Source organism: Ambystoma mexicanum, chromosome 10, assembly GCF_040938575.1.
Source record: "Ambystoma mexicanum isolate Mex_15411 chromosome 10, UKY_AmexF1_1, whole genome shotgun sequence".
Lineage (NCBI taxonomy): Eukaryota > Metazoa > Chordata > Amphibia > Caudata > Ambystomatidae > Ambystoma > Ambystoma mexicanum.
Genome location: NC_090932.1, coordinates 312735034 through 312749452, shown reverse-complemented (window position 1 = coordinate 312749452; position 14419 = coordinate 312735034). Strand labels below are relative to the sequence as shown.

At 44.2% G+C, this 14419-nt stretch overlaps 1 protein-coding gene across 1 annotated transcript in view; it reads right to left on the bottom strand.

Annotated features, from left to right (window-relative positions):
• The window catches only part of LOC138492865 (olfactory receptor 5J3-like), a 50750-nt gene extending 41780 nt beyond the window's left edge, over nt 1–8970 (bottom strand). The window contains exons 1-2 of the mRNA XM_069620194.1: nt 8813–8970; nt 3129–3211 (exon numbers count right to left, since the gene is read on the bottom strand). Of these exons, the coding sequence (XP_069476295.1) occupies nt 3129–3211; nt 8813–8970 (241 nt within the window). The remainder of the gene's footprint in view (nt 1–3128; nt 3212–8812) is intronic.
• Nucleotides 8971–14419: the final 5449 nt, after the last annotated feature.

Below are 14419 nucleotides of genomic sequence, written 5' to 3'. Positions count from 1 at the left end.
GAGGCCCATAGTCTTGTTGCCAGAAAGATTGATGTCTCAATCTCATACTCCTCACACCATCCTCTTTCTCTTGAACAACGCTTGATGATGATGTATTGTATGAAGACACAGAGGGTCCCATAAAACACCCAGCAGCAAACGCCATGAAAAGGATTATATTAAGCATTAAATGCACAGGGGCAGCAGCGTGTGGGGTTCCCTAGACAAGGCGTTTGTTCCTCCCCCACAGAGCCAATTGCACACAGTCAGTGTAGAGCACTGATTGGAAACGTCCATGTTCAGTATTTATCACCCGGCCCATACTTTAGTCTTTCAGGCTACGCTTGTGCAAGCATGAGCACGCCGGCAGAGGTTTTCAGTATTATTTGCATTGGTGATTGTGACTGCTCATTACCACTCAAGCACCACCTTTACCAATGGGTCTCCACTTGTCCACTCCATTAATTATCTTTCACCCCGCTCTGGACCAAGGTAGCAAGTCCAGATCCTTATCATGGACTATGACTTACACAGCTTTGACCAAACTGTAAGAAGCAGCAAGTGAGAGGTGTAAGACCAATCAGCTAACTCCAAGGCCCAAACTCGTTTTTTATTTTAACATAGGAAACAGGCATAGTTCTAAGATACATTTTAGGCCTCTAGTGGAAAGTGTGAAGCGCTTTTTAAACAACATACCTTGTTTTATTATTGGCACTTGTACTTGTATTGTTTCAGCTCATAGTTATTTGCATACTTGCACAGTTTTTAATTGCACTTTGGAGTGCTCAATTGGAATACAGTCATTCTGTGGATATCCAACACCCATCAATAAATCCCCCCGCCCCCCGTTCAAATAGCTGCAGAACAGCTTTAATCTAGTAGCCGTTAGTATTGTGCAAACATCTTTCAGGATGATTCTATATTTGTTACTTTGACATTCAATACATGCTCTATGATATTGGTGCTTCAAGGGCCTATCAACAGATGTTCTAACGAGCGCTATGCACTTCAGGATCTCCCATTGGTATTGCATCACATACTTAACATTCATATTTTTGGGATGGTAGAATATAGGTGCAGGCTTTGGACATGCTATAGTTCGGAATAGTGATGATTTTGTGTATATTGTATCTCAGAATCCCCTTGCTGGGTGGCGAGGTGTAGTGCTCTATATACACTTGAATTGTCAATGTGGTTTGTCTGTGTATGTCATTGTTATGTGTTGTCTTGTACATACTGTTGTGATAGGTAATCCTCTGATATATAAATGCTTTATTAAAGTTGGGCATTGTTATGCATTTGCACCTCCATTTAGGCTCGCATTTTTTGAAATATTGTTATGATTGACTCCTGTCAGGCTTCTGTAGACTACCCGACCTCTTATGGCCTGTCTCGAAGAAAGAAGATGGAGATAGGTGGTTGGATACATTTCAGTGAGTGACATTAGCTGGGTGACCTGAATATCTGTTTCGTGGAATGTTAAGGGCCTTAACATTCCTAGGAAGAGGAGGGAAGTTCTGGCCAGGTTGAAAAGAGAGAATACGGACATTGCACTTGTGCAGGAGACTCACCTATTAGAAGAACACAAGCATCTCCTTAAGAACACTCTGTTTACTAGAATTTTGTTAAACTGTCATAGTTTCAAATCGAAGGGAGTGGGCATATTATTACGCAGGGGTCTGAATCTGAACATAGAGAAAATAGTAATGGATGGGGATGGGATGGCGATTCTGATAGATGCTAAATATGACGGCAGATTAATCACAATAGGGTCTATTTATGGTCCGTGTACAGGTGGAAGTGATTTCTTTAGGAAGATGTTGACACTTTTGGGCTAGATCAATTGGGAGCATATGGTCCTGGGAGACGACTTCAATTGTGTTCTTGATGGAAGTATGGACCGCTCTGCCCACTGCAGATACACTGCAGAGAGCACGAGCAAAGTGTTTAATGAGTTCTTACATAGCCTGGACTTAGTTGATGTTTGGAGATTCATGCATCCCGGGATGAAAGAATTTTCCTTTTTTTCACCAGTCCACGATTCATACTCAAGGATTGATTATTTCCTAATCTCGGATAGGCTTGTTGAAAGTGTTTCCAATGCAGAAAATAAGGAAAGGGGTATATCACATCATTCCTTAATGACGATGCGGCTGAACATGGAAATGGAATGGTCTGGAATTACTAAGTGGTGCTTAAAGACGTATATATTGCAGGAACAAGGAGTACTTGAGTCTCTACAAGAGTTTACTAAGAATTTCATTAGCATCAATGAAGGATCTGCATCTAACTTAATGATTTGGGATAGTTTTAAGGCATCGATTAGTGGGGAGCTGATGAACATCACAGGCCGCACGAGGAAGAGGGGGATGTTTGAACTTAAGAGCCTGGAGAGTGAGTTGAATACCTGTCCGAAGAAATATCTGTCATGGTCATGAAGTCAGGGGCACAGGCATGCAGGAGTCGCATGCACAGGAGACCTGAGTGGACACTGTTCTGGCACCTTTGGCACCAGGCTCATGAATAAAAGTAAACAAGAACATCCATTTAAAACCAAACAGCTTTTATTATGGACATAGCACTTCAGATGCATTAACCTTGAACATTCCATCCATTAAGCAGGATGCATTAACCTTGAACATTCCATAAACGAAGCAGACCCAAGTGTATTCTTAGGTGTGGCTGCTAATAGATTGCCTTCGCACGTGCTCACTCTCTAGGAGTGGCAGGGTGTGGCTGGTAAGCCGGCCCTAATGGGCATGCCCACGATCTCAGCTATATAAACTGCCCCGATCCTCAAGACAGACGCTTCGCGTTATGCTGCACTTGCAAGCAGCGTAACACTCACCGTCGCCTGAGGTCAGACTTACCTTTGAAGATCCTGCTTCCTGGACATCCTGCTTCCTGCCAGCATACCTACCAACTGGGGGAAGCAGTTCTTACTTGTACATCTCTTCGGCGAACCAAGTATGCATCTTTACACTTTCCGGAATGCAGAAATCTTCATCTTGGCACCACAGCACGACACGCTCCATCGTCAACAGCAGCACCTGCAAGGAAAAACAGAAGACAAAGTTAGACATCGAAAAAACAGTCAGTTTAAGGTTGCGCTTCGCCATACTTCGCGCTTTCCTTAAACCATCACTTACCTGCTGTCGAACATTGCGGTAGCATCCATCTTCTATCCGGCCGCATCTTGCGTCTCACAGCTGCATTGAGGGCGCATTTCCATCTAAGGGAAGAAAACAGAAGAGAGACATTATTGCGGGCATAAATAGGAGCAATCAACACTGGTTCAGGTGGTTCTTCCAGGAGCAGTGCCTCTAGCCCCTCCCGAACGCTTCATCGGCAACCCAAACAAGTTTGCTGTTTATGAACCAATGTCGCCTTAATTTCTTGTGCAGACCAGGAGCCTTTCCTAATGACCAAGCCAAAGTGGCGTTTGTACTCTCGTATTTAGGAGGTAGTGCGGCTACATTAGTGTCTGTTACATTAAACAGAATGAACAGCATCACAAGAGCTCAAGAAAGACTTACCAATCATAAGGAGAAGCATAGTCGCAGCTGAACTGGACTAATCCTTATCAGGGATCAGTGAAGGAACTAGATCCCATTCGACGTGCCCCTGCCAGAAGTAGCAGGACGGAGAGCTTATCTTCCATAATTCATAGGTGAGCTTTATGGGCCGGCGTATGCTCACAGAAACTGTACTTTGGGGTGAAGGGTTTGAGAGGTACAACAATTACAGACTGGCACACTCACACACTCTTATCTCCACGCAGGAGCAGTATCACCACGTACCATCGCTCACAGCTTTTCTACTGAGGGAGAGATCTGAAGGGGGTGATTCAAGTTCAGGGAGGGCTGCAACCGTGCCCCAATGCCTCAGCAGAGATCAGGTGAGCGTAACAGAACGCAAAGCCTCTAATGCTCTGCCTGGGCGTTATGGAAAATTCAGAAACAGATCAGTTAGCCCTATTACTAGGGGAATTACGGGCTGAAGTACATGCTTTAAGACAGGAAACCAATGCATTACAGAGGGATCTTATTGTAACTCCAGAAAGAACTGACGAATTGGCAAGACAAATGCTACAAGCACAAGCAGGACAGGTTCCACTGCCTGGAGTGACCCATTCTTCTCATTCTTCCACACCACAACAATCAACACCGGTTCAGGTGGTTCTTCCAGGAGCAGTGCCTCTAGCCCCTCCAGAACGCTTCATCGGCGACCCAAACAGGTTTGCTGTATTTATGAACCAATGTCGCCTTAATTTCTTGTGCAGACCAGGAGCCTTTCCTAATGACCAAGCCAAAGTGGCGTTTGTACTCTCATATTTAGGAGGTAGTGCGGCGGACTGGTCTATACCTTTGGTAAATCAAGATGACCGTTTACTCCGGAACTTTGGGAATTTCCAACATGGGATGGAGAAATTGTTTGCCCGTCATACTCAAGGACAAGCTCTGGACAATGAATTATTGACACTCAGACAAGGGAGTCAAGATCTATTAACCTATGTTGTAACCTTCAATCGTCTCACAGCCCAGACCAACTGGTCAGAAGAGAAGAGGACTAGACTCTTTTACCGAGGATTACGTGGAGAACTTAAGGAAGTGATGGCGCAAGTGGTGAATCCCCCTGAGAGATGTGCGGACTACAGAGACCTGACGGTGCAACTCGATCATAGGTTGCAGAATCTGAAAATGAATCGAGCTAGATCAGAGGGATGGTCAGTTTACGTACAACCTCGTGAGAATCAGACTAAACCACATGGACAGTCTGAGCCAATGCAAATTGGTGGATTATGAAGTCCCCTTACCAAAGCAGAAAGGTAAAAAAGAAGACCACAACAGCTTTGCTTATATTGTGGGCAAGCAGGTCACTTTCTCCGTGACTGCCCGGTAAGACCACCAAGAAAACAGTTGGGGCAACAGACAAAACTGATGAAGAAGAAGAACAGAACTCGGGAAACGCCAATGCCCGGCAAGTGTAGGGGTCCGCTTGTCGAGCATGAAAAAGGAATCTGTACAAACCTCACATCTAGTCCTTTCAGTGCTTTTGGTGAATCACAAGCACCCATCAAAAATACATGCCTCGGAGGCATATATTGATTGTGGAGCTGTGGGTAACTACATTGACCAAGATTTGGCTCTCCGAATAGGCCTTCCTATCCGACAGAAGCAGAAATTGGAAAACGTCACTGCTGTGGATGGCTCAGCTACCATCCGGCCCGGTGACACAATACAATGAGAAAGTCAAGCTTCTGTGTCAGGACGGGCATCAAGAGGACATTACTTTCGATCTCACCGGTGCTCCTCAGTTCCAGAAGATATTGGGAATGCTCTGGCTGGAGACCCACAATCCAAGGATCGACTGGCGAAAACGAGTTCTGACATTTCCTCATGATGCCGACACATGTTACAAAAAAGATTACACCAATCTGAAACCGAAGAAAGGAATCGTTTTGGGCCTCATCAGCTCCTTACCGCTTGAATACCAAGATTGACAGGACGGCTTAAAAAAAGAGCAAGCCAACGTTCTGCCCCCCAACAGACTCTATGATTGTCAAATAGATCTTGTACCCGGAGCCCAGATCCCTTGCAGCCGATTTTACGCTCTGACAGAACAGGAAAATAAGCATCTTAGAACTTACCTGGATCAGCACCTTGCGAACGGTTTCATTCGCCCGTTCAAGTCACCTGCCTCCTCACCCTTATTCTTCATGCCTAAAAAGGAGGGGGACTTAAGAACTTGCATCGACTATAGAGCCTTCAATCAGATCACAGTAATAAATCGATATCCTTTACCACTTATACCAGAGCACGTGGACTAGGTGAAACATGCTCAAATATACACAAAACTGGATTTAAGAGGAGCATACCATCTTGTATGAGTAAAAGAGTAAAAGAGGGAGATGAGTGGAAACAGTCCTTCCGCACGAAGTACGGCCTCTTTGAATACCAGGTCATGCCCTTCAGGCTATGCAATGCCAATGCGGCGTTCCAATTCTTTATGAATGATGTACTCCATGAACTACTGGACGCTTGCGCTCTTGTTTACATTGACGACATTCTTATCTACTCAAATTCCATGGAAGAACGTGTAGGCCATGTCCGGGCAGTCTTAGAGAAGCTTCGACAACACCAATTATATGCCAATTTGGAAAAAAATGTATTCCATGTAACCGAGGTTGAGTTTCTCGGTTTCATGCTCACACCACAAGGCGTACATATGGATACACGATGCAATTCTCCAATGGCCCCCACCAACATCCACGAAAGGAGTGCAAAGCGTGCTCGGATTCGCCAACTTTTACCGCCTGTTTATACCTGGGTTTTCAAAAATTGTACATCCAATGACCTCCTTGTTAAAGAAAAATCAAAAGTTCCATTGGTCGACAGAAGCTGAAGAAGCCTTCCAGAACTTGAAACGAGCATTCACTACAGCACCAGTCCTTCGACACCCATGACCAGACATACCTTACATAGTTGAGACAGATGCTTCAAAAATAGCAATGGAAGCAGTATTGTCACAACAAGACCCTGAAACAGGACAACTACACCCTGTCGCATTCTCGTCCCGCAAATTTTCAGCCCCCGAGTTGAACTACGCAATCACAGATAAGGAATTACTGGTGATTAAAGAAGCATTCAAGGCCTACAGACATTACCTTCTTGGGGCGAGACATACGGTCACTGTCATCATGGACAACCGTAGCTTGCAATACTTGAAAACCGCCAAAGCACAATCCTCGCGTCAACTTCGTTGGGCTCTCTTTTTTGTGGAATATGATTTTATTATCACTTATAGACCTGGAGTACGCAATGGGAAAGTAGACGCTCTATCATGCATGAGTGAAGAAAAAGAGGTTTTTACAGCATCCAACCCTGTGGCCATAATTCCTGAGGAAAGGATTCAAACCAGAATAGCTGCCACCACGTGTGTGGATGACCAAAGAACCAGCTTGCAATCCCTGATGGATCAATTAACACAACAGGAAGGGTGTTAAAAGGTGACCAGTACACCATTAAAGACAATCTACCGTATTTCCAAGGATTATTATATTTCCAAGACCAAGAACTGCAAAAGAAAATCATCACAAATTACCACGATTAATTAGTGGAAGGACACCCAGGAATAGCCAAAACTTAGGCTAAGGTAAAACAAAACTACTGGTGGCCAACCTGGCGAAAAGACATCACCCAATTTATTGAAACCTGTGTTGTATGTGTACAACACAAGTCTCAGAAACAGAACCCTGCTGGTTTACTACACCCCCTAACAGTACAGCCAGCACCTTTGCATACCCTGTCGATGGACTTCATCATGGGTCTTCCACCCTGCAATGCATACAACACTGTATTAGTCATTGTGGATTTATTCTCCAAAATGGCCCATTTCATCCCTCTGAAGGGACTCCCAACTGCGTCAACTCTCGCTTCTGTGTTCCTAGAGAAAATTGTTCAATTGCATGGATTTCCATCAATATTAGCATCTGATCGCGGAACGCGATTTGTTTCTGCCTTTTGGAGAAAGTGTTGTACGATTGCAAAAATCAATCTCCGGTTGTCCACAAGCCATCACCCTCTAACTGATGGGCAAACGGAACGAACCAACCAAACTTTATAGCAATATCTCAGCTATATGTTGCAAATGTCCGAGGATTCTTGGAAAAATATACTGTGGATAGCTGAGTATGCATACAACAACTCAGCTCACACAAGCACAGGGCAAACTCCATTCTACCCTGTGCACAGAAGACATACGAGGACATCAGTATTTGATCCACCCGATACCCTGGAAATGCCAGCCATAAAAAACTTGCATAAAACCATCATTCAGGTTCTTAAGGAAGTGACAGAGCATCTGACCAAGGCTAAGGAAAGACAAAAACTGTTTGCTGATCGACATCGGAAGGAAGCTCCCGCCTATGAGATTGGGGAAAAGGTGTTGTTTGCATCCAAATATATTCCCCTGAAGGGGCCAAGAGCTTTCCGCCCAAGATACCTAGGCCCCTATACTATAAAGTCCATAAGCAATCCTGTCGCCATGAAATTGGAGTTACCATCTCACATGAAAATTCACCCCATATTTCATGTCTCTCTCCTTAAACCAATGAAGTTCAATACACGTCTTAGTTCTCCGCCAGAGCCCAAAGTGATAGATGGAGAACCAGAATATGAAGTCAAATCCATCATGGACTCCAAGGTGGTTTGATCAAAATTGTATTACCTAATTAACTGGAAATGTTACGGACCTCAACACCGAACTTGGGAACCCAGTGAACACGTCCATGCTCCGCGTTTAATCAGACAGTTCCATCGCAATAATCCCACCAAACCAGGACCGGGTGGAGAACCACCCTTGAGAGGGGTATTGAGGGCGAGTGCTGTCATGGTCATGAAGTCAGGGGCACAGGCATGCAGGGGTCGCATGCACAGGAGACCTGCGTGGACACTGTCCTGGCTCCTTTGGCACCAGGCTCATGAACAAAAGTAAACAAGAACATCCATTTAACACCAAAACGCTTTTATTATGGACATAGCACTTCAGATGCATTAACCTTGAACATTCCATCCATTAAGCAGGGTGGAATAACCTTGAACATTCCATCCATTAAGCAGCGCCAAGTGTATTCTTGGGTGTGGCTGCTAATGGATTGCCTTCGAACATGTTCACTCTCTAGGAGTGGCAGGGTTTGGCTGGTAAGCCGGCCCTAATGGACGTGCCCACGATTTCAGCTATATAAGCTGCCCCAATCTTCAAGACAGACGCTTCGCATTATGCTGCACTTGCAAGCAGCGTAACACTCACCATCGCCTGAGGTCAGACTTACCTTTGAAGATCCTGCTTCCTGGACATCCTGCTTCCTGCCAGCATACTTACCAACTGTGGGAAGGTGTTCTTACCTGTATCTCTCCGGCGAACCAAGTATTCATCTTTACACTTTTTCCGGAACGCTGATATCTTCATCTTGGCACCGCAGCACGACATGCTCCATCGTCGACAGCAGGACCTGCAAGGAAAAACAGAAGACATGGTTAGACATCGAAAAAACAGTCTGTTTAAGGTTGCGCTTCGCCATACTTTGCGCTTTCTTTAAACCATCACTTACCTGCTGTCGAACATTGCGGTAGCATCCATCTTCCATCCGGCCGCGTCTCGCGTCTCACAGCTGCATTGAGGCCGCATTTCCATTTAAGGGAAGAAAACAGAAGAGAGACATTATTGCGGGGATACATAGGAGCAAGATATAAAGACATTAAACTGAACGAACAGCATCACAAGAGCTCAAGAAAGACTTACGAATCATAAGGAGAAGCATAGTCGCAGCTGGATTGGACTAATCCTTATCAGGGATCAGTGAAGGAACTAGATCCCATTCGACACGCCCTTGCCATAAGTATCAGGACGGAGAGCTTATCTTCCATAATTCACAAGTGAGCTTTATGGGCCGGCTTATGCTCACAGTAACCATACTTTGGGGTGAAGGGTTTGAGAGGTACAACAATCACAGATTGGCGCACTCACACACTATTATGTTCACGCAGGAGCAGTATCACCACGTACCACCGCTCACAGCTTTTCTACTGAGGGAGAGGCCTGAAGGGGGTGATTCAAGATCAGGGAGGGCTGCAACCATGCTCCAACGCCTCTGCAGAGACCAGGTGAGCGTAACAATATCAGTTGACAAGGAGTAGTGAGGATAAGGCTAGTGTGGAGAGATTAATGGAATGCCTTAAACAGGAGATGGATTCTCAGTATGATAGAGGTATGTTTTTCATGAGGCAGAAATTCTGGGAGTGAGGGGAGAAGAATGCTAAGCTATTAGCAAATAGGTTGCATGGTTTAACTGACAATCCTTTGTGCAGAAAATAAAGGGAGGTGTGGGAGAATATAAAATCAAGAAAAGTGAGATTTGTGAAAGTTTTAGGAATTTCTATGAGTCACTATAAAGGGAAGATCAATTCTTGGCATCTGCAGATATGGATAGGTTTTTTGTTAAAATGACTCTGCCAAGGCTGTCTGATGACCATGTTGTAGCTGTTGATGACCCCATTAAAGAGGAAGAAATAATGATGGCCATCAAACAGCCTAATACAGGTAAATCACCAGGCCTGGACGGTCTTCCGGTTGAGTTTTACTGGGCACTGGGTCACGTATTGTCACTGTTTTTATGTACTCTATATAATGGTTTTATGTCCGATGGGATTGCATGACCTACGATGAAAGAAGCCTGCATTGTGGTGATCCCGAAACAGGCAAACACCATAAAAAATGTGAAAATTATAGACCAGTGTCGTTATTAAACGTTGATCTCAAAATATTCACAAGGATGATGACTGATAGGCTGGATAAGTGTATTGGAGACATGATTAGTAGATCCCAAGTTGGCTTTGTGAGGGGCAGATGTGGGTATGACCATGTGAGGACACTAATAGATGTAATGGGACTTCCGAAGGAAAAGGTTCGAAATGCGCTTCTTATTTTTATGGATGCGGAAAAGGCCTTTGATCGGGTTAACTGGACCTTCTTGGATCGTACACTTAGGGAAATGGGTTTCGGGGATACCTTTATAAGAGTTATTAAAATGCTAAACTCATCTATTGGTGCTAGAGTTTGGGTCAATTGTGTTATGTCTTCTCAATTTTTCCTGTCAAGAGGCACTATACAGGGTTGCCCGTTGTCGCCATACCTATTTAACTTAGCAATAGGACCGTTGATTGTATTTATAAAACAGGAGCAGAGTCTACACAGACTTAAATTTGGGGTTGTGAAATTAAAATCTTGTGCTATGCGGATGATATGATTATCATTTTGAAAAACCCGCTGGAAGGGAGTGAAAAGTTGAAATGCATGTTTCAAGAAGTGCGATCATTGTCTGGCCATAGGATAAACTGGGGGAAGACAATGGTCTTTCCCCTAGATGTTGGCCATCCAAGGAGCAATACAGGTTCTTGGAATTGTCAGTGGGAGACGGGGCAATGAAATTTTTGGGGATTTACTTAGTCTGTGACCTGAAAAAGATGGCAGAATATAACATTTCACAAATCTTAGAGAAGATCCGGAGAGATATATGCAAATGGGGTCGCTTAACAATGGGACATTGGGCAAAAATCTATGCTATCAAAATGGTTCTTTTATCAAAAGTACTCTACATTATTCAATCCATCCCCCTAAAATTCACCAAGAAGGTCATCAGTAGAGTTGATAAGATTTTTCAAGAGTTCCTTTGGGGGGAAGGTAACAAGCCTAAGATTATAAACACATTTTAGCACGCTCTGTGAAGGAAGGGGTGTTTGGGTACCCTAAATTAGTCAATTATTGCACTGGGTTTGTTCTTAAAAAATCAACGGTTTAATTCTCTGAAGCTAGCGAGTATGTCCCATACTGGCAGATGCAAAAAGACTGCGGGCGTCTGGATCTGGCATGAGAGGAGGACGTGCAACTAGCCAGCACCCCCTCCAAAATAACAGAAAGCCGCGAGTTGATGTTATTTTTTCACCGTTTGGAACCATTTACTATTTGATGATGTACACCTCCACTGTGAGGATTACACAGAGACAAGCCCACGTGGTTTTTGCAGTATAAGCCCTATACCTGTGGCATTCATAGCTCCACAGTTAAGACATCAGTCTACCCTGAACTTCGTCCTTATGAAGGCCGTGTTTAAAGACGGGCACACTTAGCCCTCTGAAAAACGGCTGAAACACCTGGTGTAGACCCACTACTCCCTTGAGATACAGCTTAATCAGACTGTTAACACAAGCAAAATATTCATCTGTGTTACCATTTTTTTGTTCGGTTATACATGTTTTTAGAAGTATATGTTAAATGTGTACACATTTTATGTGAATCTGTTGACATACTCCATTTGTTTTTTGGTCTATGTTATACACACACTATTAGGAGTCTGTTCCAAAAGGTTTTGGTTCAGTGTGTGTCTCAAAAAAAAACGTTTCTCCGTGTTCTGGTGTAGCCAACCTGTTTGTGATGTCTTTTTTCTGAATCATTTATTCTGAATATAAAAACAAGTTTTTTTATCTCTACCAGACAGTAGTGAAGAGTGATTTTTTGTGTATATATGCAGAGGTCAATTTATTTGTTTTTCTGTTTGGGAGTGTATCGTTGAGCATAACGTCCTTTGGACCTATTCATTTGTATATTTTGTTCTAATTTACCCTCCTGGGTAGAATAGGTCTCCAACCAAGAGCCCTAATTTTGCATCAACTGGCATTGTCCATTTGGACTGCAGTAAATCCATTTGCCTTCGTACCTTCTTCGTTTCTTGGGATAAGTGAATTTTGTTCCTTCTGGTGCAAATTCACTGGCCTTCACAAAGTCCTTTATTTCCTCATCTGCCAGGTCTCTGGGCTTCCAGCCTGGCTAGACATCGAACATAATTTTCATCCCAATGGCCTTCTTTGCTGTTTTCTGGCACTGTGTGATGATTATCTTGATAACACAGACTCCTAGCAGCACCATTGCTAGCAAAGCACCCAGAAAATTGAATATATCTGCCATCCATTGCGGGACCCATGAGAATAGGTTCCCAAACCAGCTGTCATCGTCCACTTCATCTGTCTCATCGGTCATCTGGTTTTTCAGAGTTGTTAACATGTCTATGGCCTCTGTGAGGGTTCCATTTTCTTCGTCGTGTGATGGTATAAATGTGCAACATGATTCTCCAATTTTTGCGTATACACCTCCATCCATTGCGGTGATCATGTCAACAGAACTCCTCTGTTCTGGAGGGTCATCAGTCTGACTGCTCTCAGCTCTTCTTTGATCACATTGAATCCTTTTATTGTGGTGTTGATGGTCTGCAGTAACTCCCATCTCCTTATCTGCAACCACTTGGTGATTGCACCAACTTGGATATGCGGCAAGAGTATTGTTGTAAATACTGATGAAGTTAGGCTGAACAGCCTGTGTTCATAGGGAATGGCATAAAATGCGTCTTCTGATTTGGTGGAGAAGTAATTCTCTCTCTTCATTCTTGACATTATTCCCACAGACCTCCTTTTCCTCAGGTGAGCATTCGCTTTTGGGAAACTGTCCAAATTCAGTTCATTTTTTGGAATCACTAGTGCTGGAACGTGAACGTTCACCAGTGTGCATATGCCTCCCCAGTTCCTCGGTAGCCTTATGTATGCCTTGGATCCACATGCCCAGTATTGGTCCATTAAGACTGCAGTTCCCTGCATCATCCCTGGGGCTTCATATATTCGTTCACAGTTCTGATTCTCCCCCATTTTCCTTGTGCCATTGTTTCTAAAGCATAGTTTCAGGTTTTCAAGTGGTACTATCTGCAAGGGTCCTCCTCTTTCTTCGACCCATGTCAACAGCTTTACCAATTTTGGCCACAATGGTCTGCATAGTCTCTGTGAGTTCTCTATTGCTTCTTTGCAGGCTCCAAGGACCATCCAAGCTCGGCAGATTACTACACCTTCTTCCCATCCGTCTCGGGAGACTACTGATCCCCAGATCTGCATTTGTCCTCGGTTCTTCAATTTTTGAGCTTCTTCTGCTGTTTTCCCTTGGACGTTCAGTCTTGAGTTTATTTCCCACCTTATTCCTGATCCCTTGACATCAGGGTTTTCATATCTAATCACCTGATTCTTGGTGTGCGCCCTGTTCCTTGTTTGGATGTCCTGGACAAACCCGTCTTCATCAGGGTAGTCCTTTTCGTTGGCCCATATCAATGAGGCATCTTTTCCCATAAATTGTCCTCTGGTGTTGCACAATGCCACGTGTGACATGCAGTGGGCTGTGGGTACATCGATCTCTACAGCCACAAAGATCTTGGATTTTCCCAAGCTGTATGGCAGCAGTGCACAGACGAAGCACTCTCCTTCTGACTGCCTACGTCCTACTTCCTGCATGTGCTGGTACCATATGTTGTTTCCAAGATGGGCTGTGCTGTCCAAGTAATCGTTTAGCTCATTATCAGTTTCATATGGACTTCTCTTGATCCTTAGCGTTTTTCTGTAGTTAGCTATCACTATGTCTCTGAATGCATCTGTACTGCTCTTTCGTTCAGGCAGGCTCTCGGGTATTATCCTTGGAAGGCAGGTTTAATTTCTTGCCCTGTAGTACTAGGGGGAGGTCTTGCGTTTCTTTTCCTTCCCTCGTGCATTCTTTTATAGACCTCCTTCCACATTTGGCTTACTATCCTTCCGAAACGCGGCAGTGTCGTAGGCTCGGTAGTTAGTTCTGGCATTGGAGCTGGCGTGCTCGTTATCACAGTTGTGGTGGTTGTCTTGCTCAGCTCCTCGTGTAGCTTCTTTGCTCTAAATATGAGTGGGAACACATACTCAATTATCGCATGTGTTTTCTCAGTGAGTTCTTTCGTGGCATCCTCTGTTTTATTGAGGGATTTTGTTATGCCACCCCTGTTTGGTCCCTCGCTTGGTTCCCTGTTCTCTGGAGCTATTAGCTT